This window comes from Camarhynchus parvulus, chromosome 2 (genome assembly GCF_901933205.1).
Source record: "Camarhynchus parvulus chromosome 2, STF_HiC, whole genome shotgun sequence".
NCBI lineage: Eukaryota > Metazoa > Chordata > Aves > Passeriformes > Thraupidae > Camarhynchus > Camarhynchus parvulus.
The window spans coordinates 117,057,303-117,077,929 of record NC_044572.1 but is presented as its reverse complement, the minus strand read 5'-3'; the positions used below and the strand labels follow the sequence as shown (position 1 = coordinate 117,077,929).

Sequence of the window (20,627 nt, the reverse complement as noted above, 5' to 3'; positions counted from 1 at the left end):
TGACTTGGGTGCCTGGAGTGCCCACACACAACTGTAGCTAGGTCAAGGCAAGCTCTGTACTTCAGAGCAGTGGAGAAGAAGGGAAGAGGAGTGGGACCTCTTTACTTTGGACTAAAGAGCTGCCAAACTGGCTCATCCTCCTTTAAAACTTCATCCTCAACTTCCTTATTGTTATCCAGAACATAATTAATACCTTCGGTACCCCAGAAGTAATCCATTACTTGAAGGAGCACTCACAAGCAAGTCAAGCCAAAAGCCATCACTTATCACAGTAGTCAGGCAAAATCACTGCTGCCAGGAAGGTACAGTAGCAGTGCATGTTCAAATAGGGTTGTGGTAATTAACATCTGACTCCAACAGCTCCCAGCATTTTCTGTGGCAGCAGGAATCCCATCCTGCTTCCAAGGAATGGAAAAAAGTGCCATTCATGTTCTTTCCCAAACTCCCTAATGTACAGTACTGGTTAACTGTTTAGCTTTGGTTTTCATTGGCCTAATGAAACTAGGGCTGAATATGCAGAATTTTTTGCAGTATCCTGTCTCTCTGTGGTACAGACCTGTTTATAAAAGCCTAAATAGACAACTGTCATGCCAGAATTCAAACATCAAACAAAGGCTACCATGGGAAAGAAGCTTGCATCTCACTGACATCAAGTTATTATCAGTGGTGGATCAACACACTTGACTGCCACAAGGTAAGCAAAGGGCTCAGAAAAGCAGGCAGCAAGTGTCAGAAAGAGGTCCAGAAGCTGAATCCAAAATGTCATAAATCGCCATCTCTTCTTGGAAAAGCAAAATCTATTTTGCATGTGATTGATGAGTAAAAACTGGAAAACAAGTTCTGTGACCTTGTGGTCTTTGTGGAGCATATCAAGTGACCAAGACCACAGTCACTGAGACACAGCCACCTCTGTGAAGCACCAATGTGATGCTCTGTAGGAATTCAGAGGCAAAGCCTGTTCAGAAAGTTCAAAGAGCCTCATCTCTGGCAGCTGAGCTGCAGGAAAAAATTATGGGGTAGAGACCAAGAGTAATTCAGAGGTCAGGGCAGGAACCAACATGTGGACGTGAGTCAGGCGTGTTGTAACAGGAGAGGTATTGATGTGACAGTGGCATGAGGGCTGCCTGGAAGATGGGGTGCTGATGCTGACTGCCTTCAGAGATGCCCTTATCCCTCAGAGCAGATCAGCTCTGTGTCAGTCCCAGCCCTCCAGGCCCTGTCTGGCTGATCTGGGGTCCTTCCTGGAGGACATGGAGTGGAGTGAAGACTCGTCTGCTACGGAGCTGTGGAAGCAGCAGATGCCTGCTCCTTCTCCCACCAGCTGGGATTCCTCCTCCAGACACCAGGGGAACAGGCAGGCTCTGCTGGCCCAAACGGCTGCTAGGGGCAAGCAGACAACAAGGGCATGACACATCTGCCAGAATTTGGGAACTGCATGTTTTTATGATATTTTTTCTGTTTTCCTTTGAGCATAGATAATGTATCAGGTGACACAGTGGGACTTATTCTCAGCTTGCATTTGCAAAGCTTCTCCTCACAGTGAATCAATATCAGGTATGAAGCTTGGACACGGGTATTGGGATTTCCACTGTGCAACCTTTGCATGCTGGTGATGCTGGGCATCAGAAAGGGTGTCCCTCGGGCCCCTTTGGGAGGTTATAGCACCGCCCTCTTGTAACAATACAAACAGCTGGGGGCCAGTGGCGCAATGGATAACGCGTCTGACTACGGATCAGAAGATTGTAGGTTCGACTCCTACCTGGCTCGTTCTTTTAAGCTTTAAATTCTTTTGGGTCATTAAAAACAAACAAAAAAAAATCTCAACAACCAAGCAGTTCAAAAGCTGGAGATGTGATTTTGTGTTCATTTACTTTGATACCCACACATCCTGCTCATTCTGCTTGGGAATTTTCAATTGGGTCAACTCCACCTCCAAACAGACTTATTTTTGGAAAGATTTTAATTACATGGATCTTTCCCAACCCCACTGGGAACTTTCAATATTCACGTCTATTCCCAGCATCTTCCAGTTTTCCACTGTCACACTCTAGCTTGACTGACCCTGGAGGATGCTCATTTATCCAACTCCTCCTGCTGAAATGGGGAAGGGGAATGTGCCAAGGAGATAAAAATCATGTCTAAGTGCCCAGGATGTGAGCTGAGAGAGCTGCTGACAGCTGGGTAACCCTGAAATCCCACTTAGGTCAGGTGAAGACTACCTAAGGTAGTCATTTTGTACTTAAGGTACAAAAAGAAGTATGTGTTTACAATATTCAAAATACACACACTGACAAAGAGCTCCTCAATAAAGGAATAATAAAGTTTCAAGTACTAACAAAATCAGGAAAGTGCTCTCTTGTTTCCAGTGGTTTCCCACCTTTGCAATCAGCAGAACATCTTCCCTGTGCATGTGCCACATATTTCAAACTGCATCCATTAGGAAGCACCTTGTTATGCAGGAACATTTTCACCATCTCTCCTTCGAAATCCAGGCAGACTGAAACTTTTTACCCTCATGCTCCCATGAGATTTATTCTGTTGTCTTCCCTTCCTCCAGCAAAAGGAAGAAATACAAACTTTACAAACTTTTGTTTGAAATACAAACAAACCTTTTTTTAGAAGACAGGACCTGAAAATTTCCTTTCTGTTGCAGCACATGTCCCCCCTGTACCCATCAGGCTATTTAAAATCCCCTAATCCCTTGTTTGCCTGAAGTGCCCTACTCTGGTAACCAACCCAGTATATCAGAGTGAAATGTTGTATGATTTGGGTTCTTATATCTCTGTTTTTAAAAATCTCAATATTATTATTTTATAAATATAAAATATTTGCTTTATAATTATTATTATAATAAATTATAATTTATAATTTTACTAATCTTCCATTATTAAGTGATAGAAATGGTTGAATAGACTGTACACACAGAGCTCATCATTGGCCCTTGCTGGAGACCAGATGCAAAAATAATTATACACTTGCAGGTGACTGCCAGTATTAACTTGCACCTAAATGAAGTATTTCACAGGTTACACTATTAAACAAGCACTGAGTAGTTTGCTACTGTAGTAAAAAGCATTTAGTACCTTTAGATCCATGAGCATGTCCTAGAAGAATGGGAAGCTGAGCCAAAGAGTCACATGAATGTAACAGGCTGTAGCTCAAGAGACAGAATAGGTGCTTAGCATAAAGTCCTGAGACCAGGACATTTTGGGAGGGTTTTTGGTTTTGTTCTTTTTCTTTCCTGGCTTTCATTATCCCTCAGGAGTATTACACTCTTACACAGAAATGCATGTCAATACCTTCTGAGTGGGTGGGAGAGAAAAATATCTTAGAGGTGGAGACAGAGGGAGAAAGGAGATGATCCCTTCTCTTGAAGAAAGTCTGTGTGTGCTTTTATTTTGGAAGCTATCCTTTAGGAGAAGTGAAAAGAGTTGCCACTGAATCAGCGAAAAGGAACAAAGGAGTTTATAAACATTTCTATAGGAAGGGGTGAATCTTGGAAATAAAATAAATCTCTGGCCCTAATAGAGTCTGTGCCCTGTCCCACACCAGGGAATGGCACAGGGGTGTGCTTTTGGACTGTGGATTCACATTTGACTGCTAGTGAGTATGAAGTTGTGTGGATAACAGGAAATGGATGTGTTTCCTCAGTTTGTGCTCACTGAGATGCCTCTGTTCCCTAAAAGGCAAGTTTTCATGCCTGGGTTCCTCATGGGACAGTTCCTGAGAGGGATACACTGCACCATCCTGGAGGAGAAGGGAGAAAAGGTTGTTGTTGGTGTCTGTGTGCATGTCCATGCACACGCACAAAAGCACACTGATTAATGAAGGGGTGTCTGGGGCCAGGGACATAATGCACAAAGAGAAGCAGTGGGCAGGTTGACTCCTCCTGAGCTTCATAAATCTGTTTCCCTGCTGATAATCTTGCTTGTACTCTATTCCCACAGAGAGTGGGTCTTCCTTGCTCTCATATCTGAAATCTACCCCAGAGAAACACTCCCACTCAGAGAGAAGACTCACCCGGGCTTCTGTTGAAGGAGAAAACTTCACTTCCATTCTCCTCCTGCTATGCAGACAGATTTGGACACTTTCAGACACGTTTACTCTCTCCAAGCCAGGAGCTGCTGCCAAGCATGTTTTTCTGCACCCCACGTAGCACCTGTAATGGAAAAGAAGACTTGAAGGAAAAAGGAACAATAGGACACAGGAGAGAAAAAAGCAGAGTATGAGTCCTGGATCTCTTATTAACTATGTCCTAAGCAAGCCCATGTCTGTCTGCATCAAACCCCTTCTGTGTAAGGACCTCTATGACTCCTCTCCCTCTGCTCCACATTCTGCTGGAACATCCCATGTCACCCTTTTTGGCACATCTAAGGAACCAAACATCACATCTGACACCTTACATCAAGAGACAGTGGAGGACTTTTATCCACTCCTATCAGCCAGGGTGCTCACAGCCCTCCTTTGTAAGGATTACCTGGCATCACAGAAAGCCCAATCAGCACAGATTGTTTGGCATCACATAAAGCAACATGCAACATGAGGAGAGACTGTCCAGAGTGGAACACAAAGGATCACAATGGGAAAGAAGACCTAACAAAACTAGCTAAGACTGAACTAAATTATTTTGTTAATTATTTTTGGCTTCACATAGGAGAATGCCAAATATATATTATTAAACTGAGAGGGGATCTCATTAAGTCATATAAGTATCTCAGAGGTGGGTGCCATGAGGATGGTGGCAGACTTCTCAGCAGTGTCCAGTGACAGGACAAGGAGCAATGTCCATAAACTAAAGCAGAAATTCCAGCTCAACATGAGGAAGAACTTCCTTACATTGAGGGTGGCAGAGCACTGGAACAGGCTGCTGAGGGAGGCAAAGGACTCTCCTTCTCTGGAGACATTCCTGTGGATGCATTCCTGTGTAAACTGCTCTAGGTGACTCTACCTCAGCAGCGGGGGTCTCCAGAGGTCCGTCCAATTCTAACAATTCTGTGATTATGATAATATATCATTGATTAAATCTCATTAAATAATAATTAATAATAGTTTTATCAAACATAATAATAACTAATATTTTTATGGAAAACAACAAAGCACTTCCAAAAGCATCGCTGCAAGATGTATATCAGTATTTACTGCAGGGCCGCTATTTCTTTGCGGTGTTTTCTCTTTTTTGTTTCCCCTCAGGAGAGAATAAAAAAAGGTGAATTGCTTGTATATCACACGTATTTGTAAACGGCTCTGGGAGCGTCTTCCTGAGCGAGAGCGAAGCCGCCCAAAAAAAAGAAAATTGCTGTCTCCTTCGAGCCGGAATCGAACCAGCGACCTAAGGATTCCCGTGGGGTGTAACCGCTACAGTCCTCCGCTCTACCAGCTGAGCTATCGAAGGGACATGACCGCCCCCCCCCAGCGGCCACACAAGGCACCGCCCAGCCCCGCCCCGCGCGCACTTCTGCGCATGCTCCCGACAGCCTCGGCCCTCACCGGGGCGAGAGGCGGGAAGGGGGTTCGCTGACTGGGTAGCGGCCGGAGCTGGGCCGGGGAGTCAGCTCATGGCGTAATGGCGCCACTAACTCTCCACTTCTAACTACGAATGTGGAGAGTGGAAGTTTGACTCTGCCTGGGCCGTGTGTTTTTTTGCACAGCCGTGCATCGAGAAGCAAAAGCAGAGCCCTTCACATCAACACGCATACATTGCTTCCAAGTGTTGGCAGCACTCATGAGCTACCGCAGTTATTTATTTATATTCCTGTGAACCACTTCTTTTGGAACATGTGAACCCACACAGTGCTTTGGCCAGTTCTGTGCGATTCAGCACAGGAAAGACATGGAGCAAGTCCAGAGGAGGGACAGCGAGTGATTGGAGGGTAGAAGCAACTCTCCTGTGAAGTCAGGCTGAGAGAATTTTGATCATTCAGCCTAGAGATGGCTCCCAGGAGACCTCAGAGCACTTTCCAGCACCTAAAGGGGTTCCAACAGAGCTGGAGAGGGACTTTTTCCATGGGCATGTAGTAACAGGACAAGGGGTAATGGCTTTGAACTCAAAAAGAGGGGGCTCAAACTGTTATAAGGAAAAAATTTTTTACAGTAGGTTTCATGAAAACACTGGAAGAGGTTGCCCGGAAAGGTGATGAATGTCTCCTCCGTGAAAACATCCAAGGTCTGGGGCTCTGAGGAACCTGATTGAGTTGAAGACATCCAGTGTCCCTGCTCACTGCAGGAAGGTTGGAAGTAGATGACCTTTAAAGGTCCCTTCCAACCCAAACCATTCTGTGATTTGATAACTGGCTACTCTGAAGCTATGGTGTGCTCTTCAGTCTAAACACGGGGAATGCCTTCTTCACCTCTCCTGCTTGCAAGCTCTTCTTCATACACTGCATAGCCTTTACGTAAATGAAAAATGTTTGGGTTTTGTTGCAAAATCACACACTTTTCATGCAACTGCACAACACAGATCTTCTTGCACTTCTGAAGACTAAGGGATAATTGGAATGTAAACAACATTCCTAATCACAGCAGGGTTGCTTGCTGCCTTCAGAGACCTCCTGGTTGTTTTCTTTGATGTCACCTTTGGGAGTAACCACAGAACATAGGCCAATGTGGAGTACACTGCTCCTCTCCCAGGGCAAGAAGGTTTCTCCTCCATGTAATGTAATGGTGTGTTAATCAGGGTAATTTAGAGCTAAAAAAACTTTGAAAAATTTAAGCCTATGCTGGTGTTTTGCTTTGGAAAACACAGCACCACCAGGCAGACAAATGGGGTTAAATCACAGAATTTTAAGGGGTTGGAAGGGACCTTACAGATCATTTGATCCTAACCCGCCTGTCAGGGACAGGGACACCTCCCACCAAGACACACTTGTCTTCTTCAGGCTTTATCAGGCCTTGTTCAAGGCCTAATCCTGGTCCTGGACACTGCCCGAGCTGGGACCCCACAACCTCCCTGGGAAACCTGCTGCAATATCTCAGCAGCCTGACAACAAAGAATTTCTTTCTAATTTCTAATCTAAATTTCCCCTCTCATTTTGTACCTGTAACTCCTTGTCCTGTCACTCCAGTTCCTGAAGAAGTCAGGATGATGAGATCAGATGGCAAAAATAAAAGAGAAATCTAAGGAGTCAGGATGGTGAGATCATGAAGGAAAACCATGACTCCTTCAACGCGTGATCACGGCTGAGAACAGAAAAAACAATGCGAGCCAGGCAGGAGTCGAACCTACAATCTTCTGATCCGTAGTCAGACGCGTTATCCATTGCGCCACTGGCCCGGCACGTACGGTACTTTTCCCCGCTGTGCTCTATAGCCACGAGCGAGCGCCGCGCGCGGCCCCCGCACCCCGGGTCACCCCTCACGGCCCGGACCCCTCCCCGCCCTTCCGGCAGGGGGCGCTCCCGCCGTTCCCGCCCTGCCCCGCGACCGGCCCTAGGGCTCACCCGAAGGCACTGCGCACTGCGCACGCGCGGGGCGGGCTGGCTGCGGTCTTGGTGCGCGGTGGCGCGATGAGTGGCAGGTCCCTTCGATAGCTCAGCTGGTAGAGCGGAGGACTGTAGCGGTTACACCCCACGGGAATCCTTAGGTCGCTGGTTCGATTCCGGCTCGAAGGAGACGTTACTTTTTTTTTTTTTCCTCCCTTCTATGCAAAGATGCTTTTTAACAATTGTCTCTTTAGCCTTTTGCAGATAAGATTCCTTTTGTAGAGGAGTTCCGGCCGCATCGTAAACCGAGCCTGTGCGCTGTGTCTCACTCTCAGGAGCGACTGCTCCTGTGGGAGCAGAGAATGCTGGGCATAATGCAGGACTGCCAACACCTCCTGAATTTCTAAAGGAAAACGAGATGTGTGTGCTCATACTCCAACGTGCCACAAAGCAAGTCAGTGCAGGAGGATACCGGCTGAGATCCCTTTGTCGCATCGCAGTTAATTAGGATGTTGAAATTCTGAGGGTCATTTTTCCAAGTCTCCTCTCCTCTCTTCCAAATGTCTAGACACTGTTTTTACAGCATAAGGCTGTATCTGTATATACTGCCACAAAAGGAACACATTTTCTTATCCAGCCAACTGAAGTGTTCAAGTCCAGGCTGGACAGGACACATCCCTGCTCATGGCTGGGGGTTGGAACTGAATGATATTTAAGGTCCCTTCCTACCCAACTCATTCTAAGATTAGCATGTACCAACTCTCTCCTTTAGCTGAAAATTGTGTGTCCTTATGGGGTCTATCTATTATAGGTGTCAGCTACCACACCTAAAAGTTGTCTTGTCTTACTGCCTTCCCAACTTGGGATAGGCGAAACTGGCATGAAGGACTGAGTCCTCTTGTACAAAACTCTCTACCCATTCATCTCTCAAAGTGAAAGGAAAAGCCAGATCTGATGAGGGAAGTGACTTCAGTTTGTGGAGGGAAGGAAAGGGGTTGTGGTCATCTGTGGTCTTTCTCTCTGGTTTCTAACAGCACACTCTTTTCTACAGGAAATGATAACACAGGAAAAAAATCAGTAATTTTAACTGTGCTCAGTTTAGCATTCTTCTTCAATTCTTTTTAGTGATTTTATTCTACAAAGAGGCAGAGATATAATTATTTTTGACTGAAATCATATCGGTATTAATTCTTATACAAGGTAGGCAATCAAATTAAGTGACATACAATTATGTCTGAAGTTTTTTGTATTAAGCATTGTGGCTTATCCCACAAACTTGTTGTGGAGAGTAAAAGTGCACAAACTACCTAAATAACTAGTTACATGATGGTACACCTAAATTGTCTATGCTGCCTCTTCTGTTTGGTGCTTTGAGTGAATCTGGGTACGTGTTAATGTCTAAGCACACAAAGGAACAGATCTTTGAGAATACATACAGCCAAAACAGCTGCCCTTTGTCCATTTTTCAAATGCCTGGGCTTTTGTGGTCACAGAGGCTGGATACCAACCTAGTGACAAATATTCCTGTCTTGTAGCATGCCCAGATTATCTGGCACTCTGTGCTGGCTCTTGAACAGATGCAAAACCCCAGAGTGAGGTGCTGGATGTCTCAGGTTGTCTGCTGTTGTCCTCAGCAGCACCATGGTTCCCCTCTCTGCACACACCTTTTGCTGGGGGAAATTGTTCCTTAGAGATGTTGATTCCAGTGAAACTACTGTTTTACATCACTTTGTCACACTGATGATTTCTTTTACAAGCATTCTGCATTAAGTAAAGGATTTACAATGTAAGGCCATGGCTCTGGCTGCTTTGCATGGGTGGGCACATCTGCTGCAATCCAAGAGCAAGTTCCTCTTCGGGGAAACCCTGAGCTGTCATTTGACACTTGCCAGGGAGCAAAGCCATAACTGGGGCCAGCCGTCTCAACAGCTTCTCTAGCTGTTACTGGAATGAAGTTGTTGATAGTGTGGCAAGGTAAAGGGAGTGCTACAACTCATACATACAATCTTTATTAGTCAGAGTGATTGACAGCCAAGGTAGATTTGAATACATGAAGTTTACATATAAATAAATGTAGCAAAACAGAAAAAAAAATCAAGAATATGTACATTTTGAGAAGATTTCTGTGTGTGCAACTGAACTGTACACAAAAGCAGATAATGTTAGCATGTGTTCATGTTAGGAACTTTTCTGAAAAGCAAACAGAGTAAAAGCACATTGAAGAGCTAAGTCCTGAAATCCTTCATCATTTTATCTCCACATATCCTCAGAATACTGATCTTCACATCAATGAGAGACACAAATGCTTTGGTACTTTAAAAACTAAGTTACCTATTTGAAATTAAACCATGAGTTCAGACACTCAAATCTTTAAGTTGCAGGTCCTGGACAACCCCCTCAAAGGCTTGGTCACTGGTTTCTTGTGAGGTTTTTTGCTAACTGACACGTTAACTAATGCGTTGTGGCTCTTCTATACAGAACCCCGTGTCTGTAAAACATGCAGCAGCTTGTCCATCTTTGCTTCACACTGTGAGATCCAGACATAAATCTTTCCCAAGAAAAGGCTCTCATTTAGAAAGTGTAAATAAGAACCACATGACTTACGGTACATCTCAAGCCCATGGAGAAAATTTCCTTGGTTTTGGTGAATTTTGGCTCTGGCCCTCTAGACCCATCAGAGGTGTTGCATGTGAGAAAATTCCCCAACTGCTTTTGCTATTATGGGATTTGCTTCTTCCTCCCTGGCTTTAGGCCTGCTCTGTAGCTGTTGTTGAAATCAAGGATGGATTTCACATGGGAAAGGATTCTACATACAAAACATAACTTTAGACCAGACTTTTCTCCCAGTGCCTCTTTCAGCTCTCTGCTGGAAATAGTCACTGGGTAACATTTAGACATTTTCACACTATATTTCTCTACCAGACAGTGAAACTTAGGAAATTACTTCACCTGCACATTTGCCATGTACTATGTGCTCTCCCTACTCCTTCACTGGGGATAACATCCTATGCCAGAACAAACACCCTGAAAAGGGGAATAGTGGAGAAAGCCAAAAGAGGAGTGCCCAGTCTCTGGGCTCTGCCCATCTCACAGCACCCCAGTGCTGTCTGATCCATCCCCCTGATGGGAAGATGTGCAGCACTGGGCTACCTCTGGAAAGACAAGCCTCTGGGGTCATGATTCCTCAGTGTCAGGATGGTAGCACCAGCCCCCTCTCCTGGCACTGCTGGGTTGGATGGGCACATCCTCAATGGGCAGGTAGGATGGCGGTCTGGAATTATGTACACACGGGTGTTTTCCAAAATCATTGCAACTGAGGACAAAGAGGAGCCTGTGGGTATGAAGGAAGAGAGTGCCTGTGCACTCTGGCCAGGCCAGCATCTTCCCTCTTTTCTGAAGCAGAAAACCAGGGCCATTTCTAAGGGCAGTGTGCATGTTGGCTGTCCCCAGTGCCTGCAGCCCGAGAACAGATATATAACTGGAACAGGAAGTAATGGTCTTGAAAATATCCTTGTGTTATGGGACTTTTTAAGAAACATTGAAAGTAGTATGTCTTGACTTTGGAGCTACAGCTGGTTCTATAAAACACATTCTTTTCCCAATATATCTAGCTGAATGACATTTGATGTCAAAGGTGAGAATAGAAGGAAGGTACTAATCTTTCACAACTGTGGGATCCAATTTTAAGCAAGGAAACAACACTTTCAGCTAGTTATATACTCACAAGTCTGTATAATTTAGTGGAACACTGTGATCCCCCCCCCTTTAGACCACAGCATGCAAAAATAGCAAATACACAGAACTGACAATGACTGATGTAAAATGATCAATAAGAAGAAATTCTGCTGCCTCAGGCTTAAACTACTATGTCAAACCAGTGAGGTGCTAAGCTTAAGATTTAAGAGGTATTCCTTTAGCTCTTACAAATTAGTGGCCTAAGTTTTTCATGCTTCCTTTAGCCATGCCCACATGTATCTCCACTGATTTGTGCAGTGGTGCACCTGAACATACACCTCATTTCTGCCTCTTTATTTAAAATCATGCCATGTGCTCTTAAAGCCCCTGTGCCTGGCGCAGAAGGGAGGTTTCAGTCTTACCCCAATGAGCTGCTGAGGAGGACGGTCACTCCTTTGCTGCTTGCTTTGCCTGCCAAGTCCTTGCTGCTCCCACAGCCCCAGTGCCTGTGCTGGTGTGATGGCTCCCAGCCCAGAGCCAGCAGGGCAGCAGGGCCACAAGCCAAGGGCACGGTGCAGTGAGCCAGCTGGCAGAAAGCTGTTGGCTGGGAACCAAAAGGAGGAGCTTTGCCACAGGCCTGTGGGAGGAGAAGAGAGGTTCTGGGACAGCCCAGAGTTTGTCTCATGGGTTTGCAGCTTTTGCTGGGGAAGATAACAGAGCCTACATGTGCTTCTGGATGAGGCTCCTGGATTTAGAGTGACCTGCACTGTAACAAGCATCAGAAAAATCTCCTAGCACTTTGTCTTGGCTCAGGATTTATAATTGTCAGAGCTGGGTCCCAGCAAGCCACTAGCTGCCCTCCAAAGAGCACTTTGGGAAGGAGAGCCCCATCTGTCTTGCTAGCAACTTTCTCTCTGAGACCTGCTAAAGAGCACTTCTGGGGCTCCCTCACAGGATTGTTTCCCATCCAGCAAAACTGCTGCATCCAGGGAAGGTTCCTGGGGCAGGGAGGGACAGCCAGTGTGTCCATAAAGGGACTCAGGACTGTGTCTGGGGCGTGAAACTACAGATGCAGGCGGGGAGAAGACCAGCTATCCTAAAGGGAACATTATTAGAGGAAAAGACAATTTGAAGCTGTGAGAGACCAGCATGCTCTGTACAGGCCATGGGTATCTCCGTACACAGTGCAGGTATCAACCTCTTGGAAGTAGCATAGAGCGAGATTCTGCCTCGGTAGGAAATTACTCTTAGGTTACTTTTTATTAGCTTAAAGACAACTATGGGCACAGGCTGCAGAACTTATCTCATGTTTTTCTCACTGTGAGAGTCAGTGAGAAGTTCAGCAGGTCCCTGGCCTGCCCCTAGGACTCAGTGTGGTAGCTCCGGTGGCTGTCCCCAATCAGTTGTGTCTTCTCAGTGACGTTAGTTGGCTGAAGCATAATAGGAGTTTCTCCATCTAAATTGGAGAGGACAACAAAGATTACTTGAAGAACCCTTCACTTGCTACCAAAGTCAGATTTCTTATTAGCACCACAACATTTCATTTGCTGTTCTGGTTACAGCTTAATTTGATTTCACAGACAGCTGTGTGGGTACCAACAAGGTGACATTGCCCACACCAAGTCTACAAATGCTCTTCCTCCTAGTCCTCATACAATGGCAGATTTCTGGGTGTTGCTGCTGCTGTTGGACTGGACATTTGCTGTGCCTGGTGCTTTGCAGAGCTTGCAGGCTAAAGGTTCCTGCCTGTTCTAATAGCAAGTGCTTGTTCCTACAAATGGCTGAATATAATCAGCGCTGTTGTGAGTCAGCAAGCATTAACCTTGACAGTGTTTGTGAGAATGGGACAGAAATGAGTCTTGAAGAAGGCAGAGTTAACAGTAAAGAAAGAGGAGAGTTAAAAGGAAAAAATACATGAGCAGTAATAGTAATACACTTGAGAGGGGAGAATCATATCTATCCTGAAAGCCAGCTAGTTAAATAAAAATGTTAAATTGAATTTGAAGTCTTATGTAACGTATATGCAATAGGACTCTGGGAATTACTATTTTAATGAATTTGGAACTGCCAAAACTTCATATTATCACTCTATAAATCCTTCATGCTGTGTACTTTCTCACTCCATGCAATTTTGTGTTTGCTTTTCCAATATATCTATAAAAAATCATTCGTTGTAGAGTGGAGGAAAGTAGAAGCGAAGTCTTTACAGAGTTCCTTGATGGCTACTGTGTTCCATCTGATAAAGAAAAAGGTTTGGTTGCCCTTCTCCTGGGCCTCTTTCCAACCCACATGTTTTTTGGAGGGAGGGAAGTACTCAAGTCTCGGAGACTGACTTTTACAATTTCAGCCATCTTAGTGAAATGTTTCATATGAAAACTTTGGACTGTCTATATCTTGATACTAACAGAGTCTTCACAGTAATTGAATACAAATTATGACTTTTTTTGCCAAATGACCAAATGTTCAGGGAAAAAATCTCATCTGACATTTCCTTCTGTTTACACGACAGTTGATGGGATGAATCATGGGCAAAAGATGTAATGTACAGGAGTAACTTAACCCAGAGCAGGAATCTAATTGCATGCCATACGGCTTCCACTCAGTGGGGGTAGAACAACTTTGACTCTGTCAAGGTGAAAGGCAAGAATGATTAAATGCCAAGCAGCTTCTCTGTATGGGCAATTCCATATTTAGAGGCAAGGTCAAACACAGACGTGTTTCATAACTTCTAAAAGTATATGAGTAATTAATGCTTTGAGCTCAGCTCAGGCTCATATTAATTTGGCAGTTCCAATCCATTTTTAAGTTGCTGTGTGTTTTCTAGATTTCTGAGCAGCATTCTCTCCCACCCACTTCTGCCTCCAAGTTGTTCATTTTCTGGGAAGACTGTTGATGGAGGGCAGAGATTAGCAGTTCATTTTGCTGTGATACCCAGGTGTGCAACAGGAGAGCAGGACCCACTGCAAATCTGTCGCGTTGCCTGCAGCTGACCTGCAGACAGCTCTTAGCTGACACCCTCACCAAGCATTTTGCTTCTTGCACCCTTCTAAGATTTATTATAGGGTTTTTTAGCAGAACCGGGACCCATAGCATAATAAACTGTACAAATATAGTCTGCTAATGGCAAGCTGCAGAATGGAGGTGAGGCAGAATTCACAGTTTAAACTGCCTTCTATAGATAGCTCCTGCTCACTGTTCGCCTACATTTGTATCATATGGAGTGTGGAGGAGACAATGAAGTGATAAAAACTTTTTGCTTCTGAGTTGGGAAAGTATTTTTTCTACTCAGGTTCTTTTATTCTTGTCCTTTTTTTTTCCTCTCCCAGAATTCATTTTCTGTAAAATAAAAGTTGGTCTAGAAATGCCTTTCTTTGTTCTTACAACGATAACTGAACAGGAGAGAGCAGACCTGCCAAACTGCTTTGAGTGCATCATTACAGCCTGAAGTACAAAGGCAATCCAAATTCCAATGCCACCTCCTCCGGGAACACAAAAGTTAACAAAAGTTGTGCCATCCACTTCAGTGGAAGCAAAATCTGTCAACCTGCCCCGTGTGTGTGGGAAAGTGATGAAGTGTTGCACGTGTCTGTGCTGCAGACAAGCGAGTGATACTTCCCTCTGCCAGTGCATTTTGACAGGTTACCTGTAACATCATGGCAGGGTACCACAGATTACCTTATTTTGCACCTTTCTAATGTCATGTTTGATCTGAAACACTGAAAAATGTCATCTTTAAAATGTAATAGCCCAAACATAACATTTAATTTTTGGTTTTCTGCTCTGTATTAGGTCAGAGTCTTCTGTAACGAATCAATAATTATGAGGAGAAATCCTTGTAAGCTAAGCGTATACCAGAGCTTGCAAGGCCCTAATTTCCTTTAGTTCTGATGGTCATCTTACCCCTGGAAAACATGCTGTAAAATGAGGCTCTCAAGGGAGACATTGAACTAGCAGAGCACTAGAGCTAGTGACATTTATTTGACTAAACCCTTCTTCTAGGGGAATATAAATTCCCCTAGAAATTCTCTTTTTCTAGAGAAATAGCAAATCAACAGAATTGAAGCCTTTGGCATGATTATGTTGATTTCAGTGGCAACTCACTTTGCTCTTACATTTTAGGGAATGGATCACTGAACCTTTGGCCTCACACCTCTTTCTTTTTCAACAATAATTACATTTTATGGTATGTTAGTTTGACGAATGAAATCAACTGTGTAAAACCTTAATTTTGTTATTGAGAAATGTGAGGAACTGAAAAATTATTATAGTCATGCCAGTTTGACATGGCAGTTTGACATTTTAGTTGAGGTCTAAATCTCAACTCCTTTGGGCAGTGCAGCCAGTAGCAGGCAGCTCCCACTGAGCACAACTGCTAAGGGCTCAGTCTCAGAGCTTTGTAGCATTAAGAATTTTGATGCTTTATCAATGATGCATTCCTCAGAAAAGAAATGGCTAATTAAAAATATTTGGATATTTTTAGTGTGGCCTTAGCTTAAAAAATCTACATTTTGACCTCAGTGAGAAGTTCTGGTTAGCAATACTGTAGATGCTGGGGACAGCAGGAAGCAAAGCAATAAATTACTGGCTGGAATGCTCAGTCTGTGCTCAGAGGGCATGCAAAGAACTTGGATCCTAATAGAATCTCCTCTTCCAAAATTAAATCTGCTGCACAAGTGATTCTGAATTACACAGTTCGTTTCTGAATTACATACAGGAACATTTCTATTATTTACCTAAAGGAAGGCATGATATCAATTTATATAGCTCAACATTCAAAAGTGCACACTCTTTGCTATTCTAAAAGTCAGCTGTGTCTTTCTGGCCAGCATGCCTGAAGTTGGGACGACAAGGGAAGAAGGAAGGGAGGAAGCACACTTTGATCTGGTTGTCATTCTTTTTTTTTTTTCCTAAATGCATAGTCTGTTTTCCTTTCAGCTGCAGAAAAGATGCTCAAGTTACTCTTTGTCATAAAGCTTTTATTTATATTCCTTATACATTGCTCTCTTTTAAAATCAAGAGAATTCTGCTTTACTGAGACTTGCTGGTTTTGATTAGGAGGAAAATGTAGCAAGACTGAAGAGGGGGGTAGGAAAGGTATAAAGATCTAGTTTTCTTCAGACCCTACCTAAGTATTTAATATTGTCTTGCAGATACCTAAAACATGAAATTCCATATTATGTTATTTTTTCAGACTGGTACTTTGCTAAGCATTTAAAATTAATTTTTAAAATTGGCCTCAGTGGGACTTGGTGGGAGTAAAGGCATGTCAAGGGGGCCTAAAATTAAAGAATACTAATACCAAAAGAGCAATTTCTTTTCTGCCACTGGGGAATTTTGTTCTGGATTTTGAGGGAGAATTAAAATACATATAAACCAAATTAAAAATAAACAAATGAAGAAAACAGGCAGAAATTAAACATTCTGATTCTTCAAAGGTCCATCCTTCTACTTTAGACTTGGCTTTGGTATCAGAGACTCATGAGGAACAAGACCCATTTTAGATTTGCACTTTTCAGGTGTCTATTGTCGTAAAGTTTATTAGATTTGTCTCAAGGTATTGTGGTTATAAACTTTTCACAAGCAGTTTTTATTGCCTTTGCAGAGACTGATTAAGTATGATCAATTTTTCAGCTGAGTGTGTTTACCTTGATATGCCTCTAGGCAAAATCAGTTTAAAAACACCACCACACATTGGCATAACAGTTACAAAAATAGCATTTGTTTCAACTACTACAAGTGTTTTGTTACATATTTATGGAAGGGTAAATTTGTGTGAAAAGTTGGGGGGGAAATATTTCTTACTGCTCAGGGAACATGACATTTGCAATCTGGCAGTGCTATTTTAAGCATAATAAACATAAGAATATAACAGTATAAGATCTTCCATAACAATGGAAGAGAAAATGAGTGAGCTGACTTAGGTCCTTCCTCATAAAAACCCCATAATCTTAATCATAGTTTATATACATTTGCAACTGAAATGTGTCTTCAGTCCTTCCCTGGTACCTTGGGTTCTTATTGCTGGAGCAGGAGTCACTGCATCTCTCACCCTGTACATATCTATCCAGTTTGAGATGTTTCTGCTTCCCCTGAATATGAAGGCAAAACTGCCCCTCTTTGGCACACTGGGACAGGACTCTTTGTTTAGAGCATGCATCCCATGCAAGTGCCACATTAGGAAATCACCTCCATCATCCCTTTGGCTATCCCTTGGCATAGCCAAAACCTGAACGTGCAGCTGGGGGAACGCAACAAAGCCAAAAAAAAAGAGGTTGACCTGCTGTGAAGGTCATTCTCTTGCCACAGGCCCATGTTCCTGGCTCCTAAGCTCCCTGTTCCTCTTGCCCCTAAGTTAGCACTTGCCTGCTCCACCATGAAGCACACCAGAGAATTAAATGGGCCAGGAACTACAGACGTTTTCGAGAGGATTAGTTTACACTTGGATTTTATCCAGGGCCTGAGTAAGGTAGAATTGCTGCTGCAGAAGAGAGTGAGAAGCTTGGGGGCTGGATGGGAGAGGGACAGGACCGTGGTAGCTCCCATGCATACTCTCCTGGGTTACTGCGCAACCTTACTGTTGGAAACTTGGCATCTTTTCTTGAAGCCTTCTCTTGAATGGGTACAATATCCACCACAAGCAGGGATATATTTTACAGAACTAAAGTCTGAATGACAGCTTATTCAGGCAAATCAGATGTGACAGGCACCAGTCCAGCAGAGCCTAATGTATGAAGGATATGAAGGAATGTGGTCATGGGGGCTAGAGGGTGAACATTGTCTCTTAAAATGAGCCCTAAGACATTTATTGTGTGTCTCATAAGAGATAGAGGAGGTGTTTAGTTGTAAGTGCCATAAGTTTGGTTTTGCATTAATACATAATTTGGGAGGTTCACTTGGATGTGGTCTTAGCTAGAGTGACTTGGCATGTCTCCACTGAAGTCTGGAAGCAGCCTCAGCATTGTGAGCAGAACATCTGGACTACAGGCTTTAAAGGTTGTTTTGAACAGCTTTGCCTCACAGTAAGCCCCTACAATACACACCTCTTTCCATGTCGTTCTTAATTTGCTCTTCCAAATCTTCTGGAGACACACAGAACTCCTGCTGTTCCCCCTCGGGTGCCTTTGGTTTGCACTTTCCACAGCAGCAGTTGAAGCAGCAGCAGAGGCAGCAGCAAAGGTAGCAGCCAGTCAGCAAACCACAGACTGCAAACAGGCCCTGGGTTAAACACAGCAGGAGGAAAGTCCTGTTAGCAGTGACCTTCCCCAAACTTGTGGCTGTCTCTTACTGCTGAAGGCAGAATTCTGGTTCCTAAGTGCTTGGCACTCAGAGGAGTCCACCTGCTGTCCCAGTGCCTGAACAAGGGCCAGATCTTCAAAGCCCTCCTCACCCACAACCTCCTATTTGTCACTAAGGACCAAATCCACAAAGAAGACACCAACCAACAGGCCCCCACATGCTCAAGGTTTCAAAGTCTGTTGTTCTGCTGATGGTCCTCAGAAAAACCCTCCAGGCAGTATGCAAAACCCTACCCACCTTAACATGACTCATTTGCATCTTTAAAATGACTCATTTGCCCAAGATCATTTTTGCAAACACTTATTTACTGGCAAGCTCTTGTCAATAGCAAAGCTGAGAGAAAAAGAAGCAAAGACCCAGATGCATCCCACATAATTTTGGGCACTGAAATAAGGCATCCAGTTTAGGACTGGATGTAGCTGCTATGGACTCCCCACACAGTCAAAGAGAAGTTAAAAGCCCTTCCAGGGGAAGTTTCAGCCATAAGAGTATTTGAATTGCCCATTATGGATATCTCTCTCTCCCCCCCCCCACATTAGCCTGTGCGGAACCACACAGGTGACATCTCCTAAATTATAGTCCTCAGACTATGGTTTCTTGATCTGGGGACTCAGGTAGTAGGAAGTTCCCACCTTGATCACTCTTGTCCCCATGGCACAAAGCATAGAGGATTTAGGAGAGCCAACACAATTGCCTGGGACCAAGACTAGAGATCTTAGAAAGACTCAAGAGCCAGAAAATTTAAATTTACAGAGCTTTCTTCCTTCAGATGAAGTCAGTTCCTGGGTTCACAGCACAGCTCCCCAGATGTCCAAGTGTGTGCTGCATCACAGCAAGGGACATGTAGGAGGGGAGCCTTTAGGCTGGCATTGCCAGTCTGTGCTCCATGGGAACATGACAGCAGCCTGGCTCCTGACCCCAGGTAGATCCAGGACTACATGGAGATGTTTGTGACACAGAAGAAATCTCCATGGACATAGTGGTATTAGAGCAAAGGAAAGCAAGTGACATTCCTGGATAGCAAATCAGAGCTGATATGTAGAAATAAATGGAAAGAGGGTAGATTTAGATTAGATATTTGGGAGGAATTCTTCATTGTGAGGGTGGTGAGGCAGTGGAACAGGTTGTCCTGAGAAGTTGTGAGTGCCCCATCGCTGGAGGTGTTGAAGACCAGGTTGAATCAATCTCTGAGCAACTTGGTCTAGTGGGAGGTCTCTCTGCACATGGCCGGGGCTTGGAACTGGATGATCTTTAGGGTCCCTTCCAAACCAAACCGTTCCATAATTCTCTGAATGTGTGGGTAAAAGCAGCACAGCTTTGTGGCTACCAGCTATATATGGCTTGGAGGTACAGCCTGGCTTTAGCATGACAGTTTTCCAGTCTGCCAAGTATTTGTTATGTTCCTAAGACAATATGCTGCTTGAGGAAGAAAGTAAGCAAGCACAAATGTCAGGATATTGTCAAATTCAGACAACGGAGCTATGAAAATAATATTGTGTATGCATGTCTGAGCTAATGTTAGTGGGGGCTGGCTGGAGCATCTTTGAAGGTAATAAGACTATTTATATGCCTAATATTAATATAAGCATGTGTCTAGAGTGAGCAAGATGCTTTTAAATGAGAAGAAGGACTCAGACTTTTTGTCATAAAATGCTTTCCTTCTAATGGACACCTGAAACGGTGCCATAATTCCCAAAATAAGTTATCTGACTGTTTATCATTTATGCCATAATGGAGAATAAATCACCACAATGTATAGAATGAAAAAATAAAACAGAATGGAAGTGTGTAGAGGGAAAAACACATTGAATTTATTCATGATACCTTTGATGTTTCAACATTTCTTGTACTTATATTATCATAGTTGTTAAATCATAAATCAGTTTATTTATGTTATCAATGAACTGTCTTCATGGTAGCGGGTGAATTGGTTTTTGCTAAAACAGTTGAACAACCTCTATGCCTGCCAGTGGAGAAGCAATTTGAGTTCCTATTACCCATGTCTGTAGGTTCCCCATTTAATATGCTTGCTAAAAAGTCTAGCACTCTCAAAAAGAACAGTAATTTTCATTTTTCATTTCTCCTTTCATTTGAGTTTCCTTGCTGCTAATGATAAAACTCCTTGCAACTGTCAGATTTTCCCAGTATGAGTGTGCTGAGAAGAGGAATGTGTGCAGTCAATGAGGAAGATAACAAGCCAAGGCTCTGGTCCCTACTGTCCTCCACCAGAACGGAGGA

The 20,627-nt window shown here is 43.8% G+C and overlaps 1 protein-coding gene and 4 non-coding genes across 5 annotated transcripts in view; 2 read left to right on the top strand and 3 right to left on the bottom strand.

The window, feature by feature from the left end:
- Positions 1–1,694: 1,694 nt before the first annotated feature.
- Positions 1,695–1,767, top strand: TRNAR-ACG. Its single transcript has one exon. It is a non-coding gene; the product is annotated as a tRNA-Arg (tRNA).
- A 3,534-nt stretch (positions 1,768–5,301) lies between these two features.
- Positions 5,302–5,392, bottom strand: TRNAY-GUA. Its single transcript is given in 2 exon segments — positions 5,302–5,337; positions 5,356–5,392. It is a non-coding gene; the product is annotated as a tRNA-Tyr (tRNA).
- A 1,805-nt stretch (positions 5,393–7,197) lies between these two features.
- TRNAR-ACG lies at positions 7,198–7,270 on the bottom strand. Its single transcript has one exon. It is a non-coding gene; the product is annotated as a tRNA-Arg (tRNA).
- A 246-nt stretch (positions 7,271–7,516) lies between these two features.
- TRNAY-GUA lies at positions 7,517–7,607 on the top strand. Its single transcript is given in 2 exon segments — positions 7,517–7,553; positions 7,572–7,607. It is a non-coding gene; the product is annotated as a tRNA-Tyr (tRNA).
- Positions 7,608–12,441: 4,834 nt separating this feature from the next.
- Positions 12,442–20,627, bottom strand: part of DNAJC5B (DnaJ heat shock protein family (Hsp40) member C5 beta) — a 33,386-nt gene continuing 25,200 nt past the window's right edge. The window contains exons 3-4 of the mRNA XM_030943245.1: positions 18,134–18,308; positions 12,442–12,549 (exon numbers count right to left, since the gene is read on the bottom strand). Coding sequence (XP_030799105.1) covers positions 12,455–12,549; positions 18,134–18,308 — 270 coding nt within the window. The 3' untranslated portion in view covers positions 12,442–12,454. The remainder of the gene's footprint in view (positions 12,550–18,133; positions 18,309–20,627) is intronic.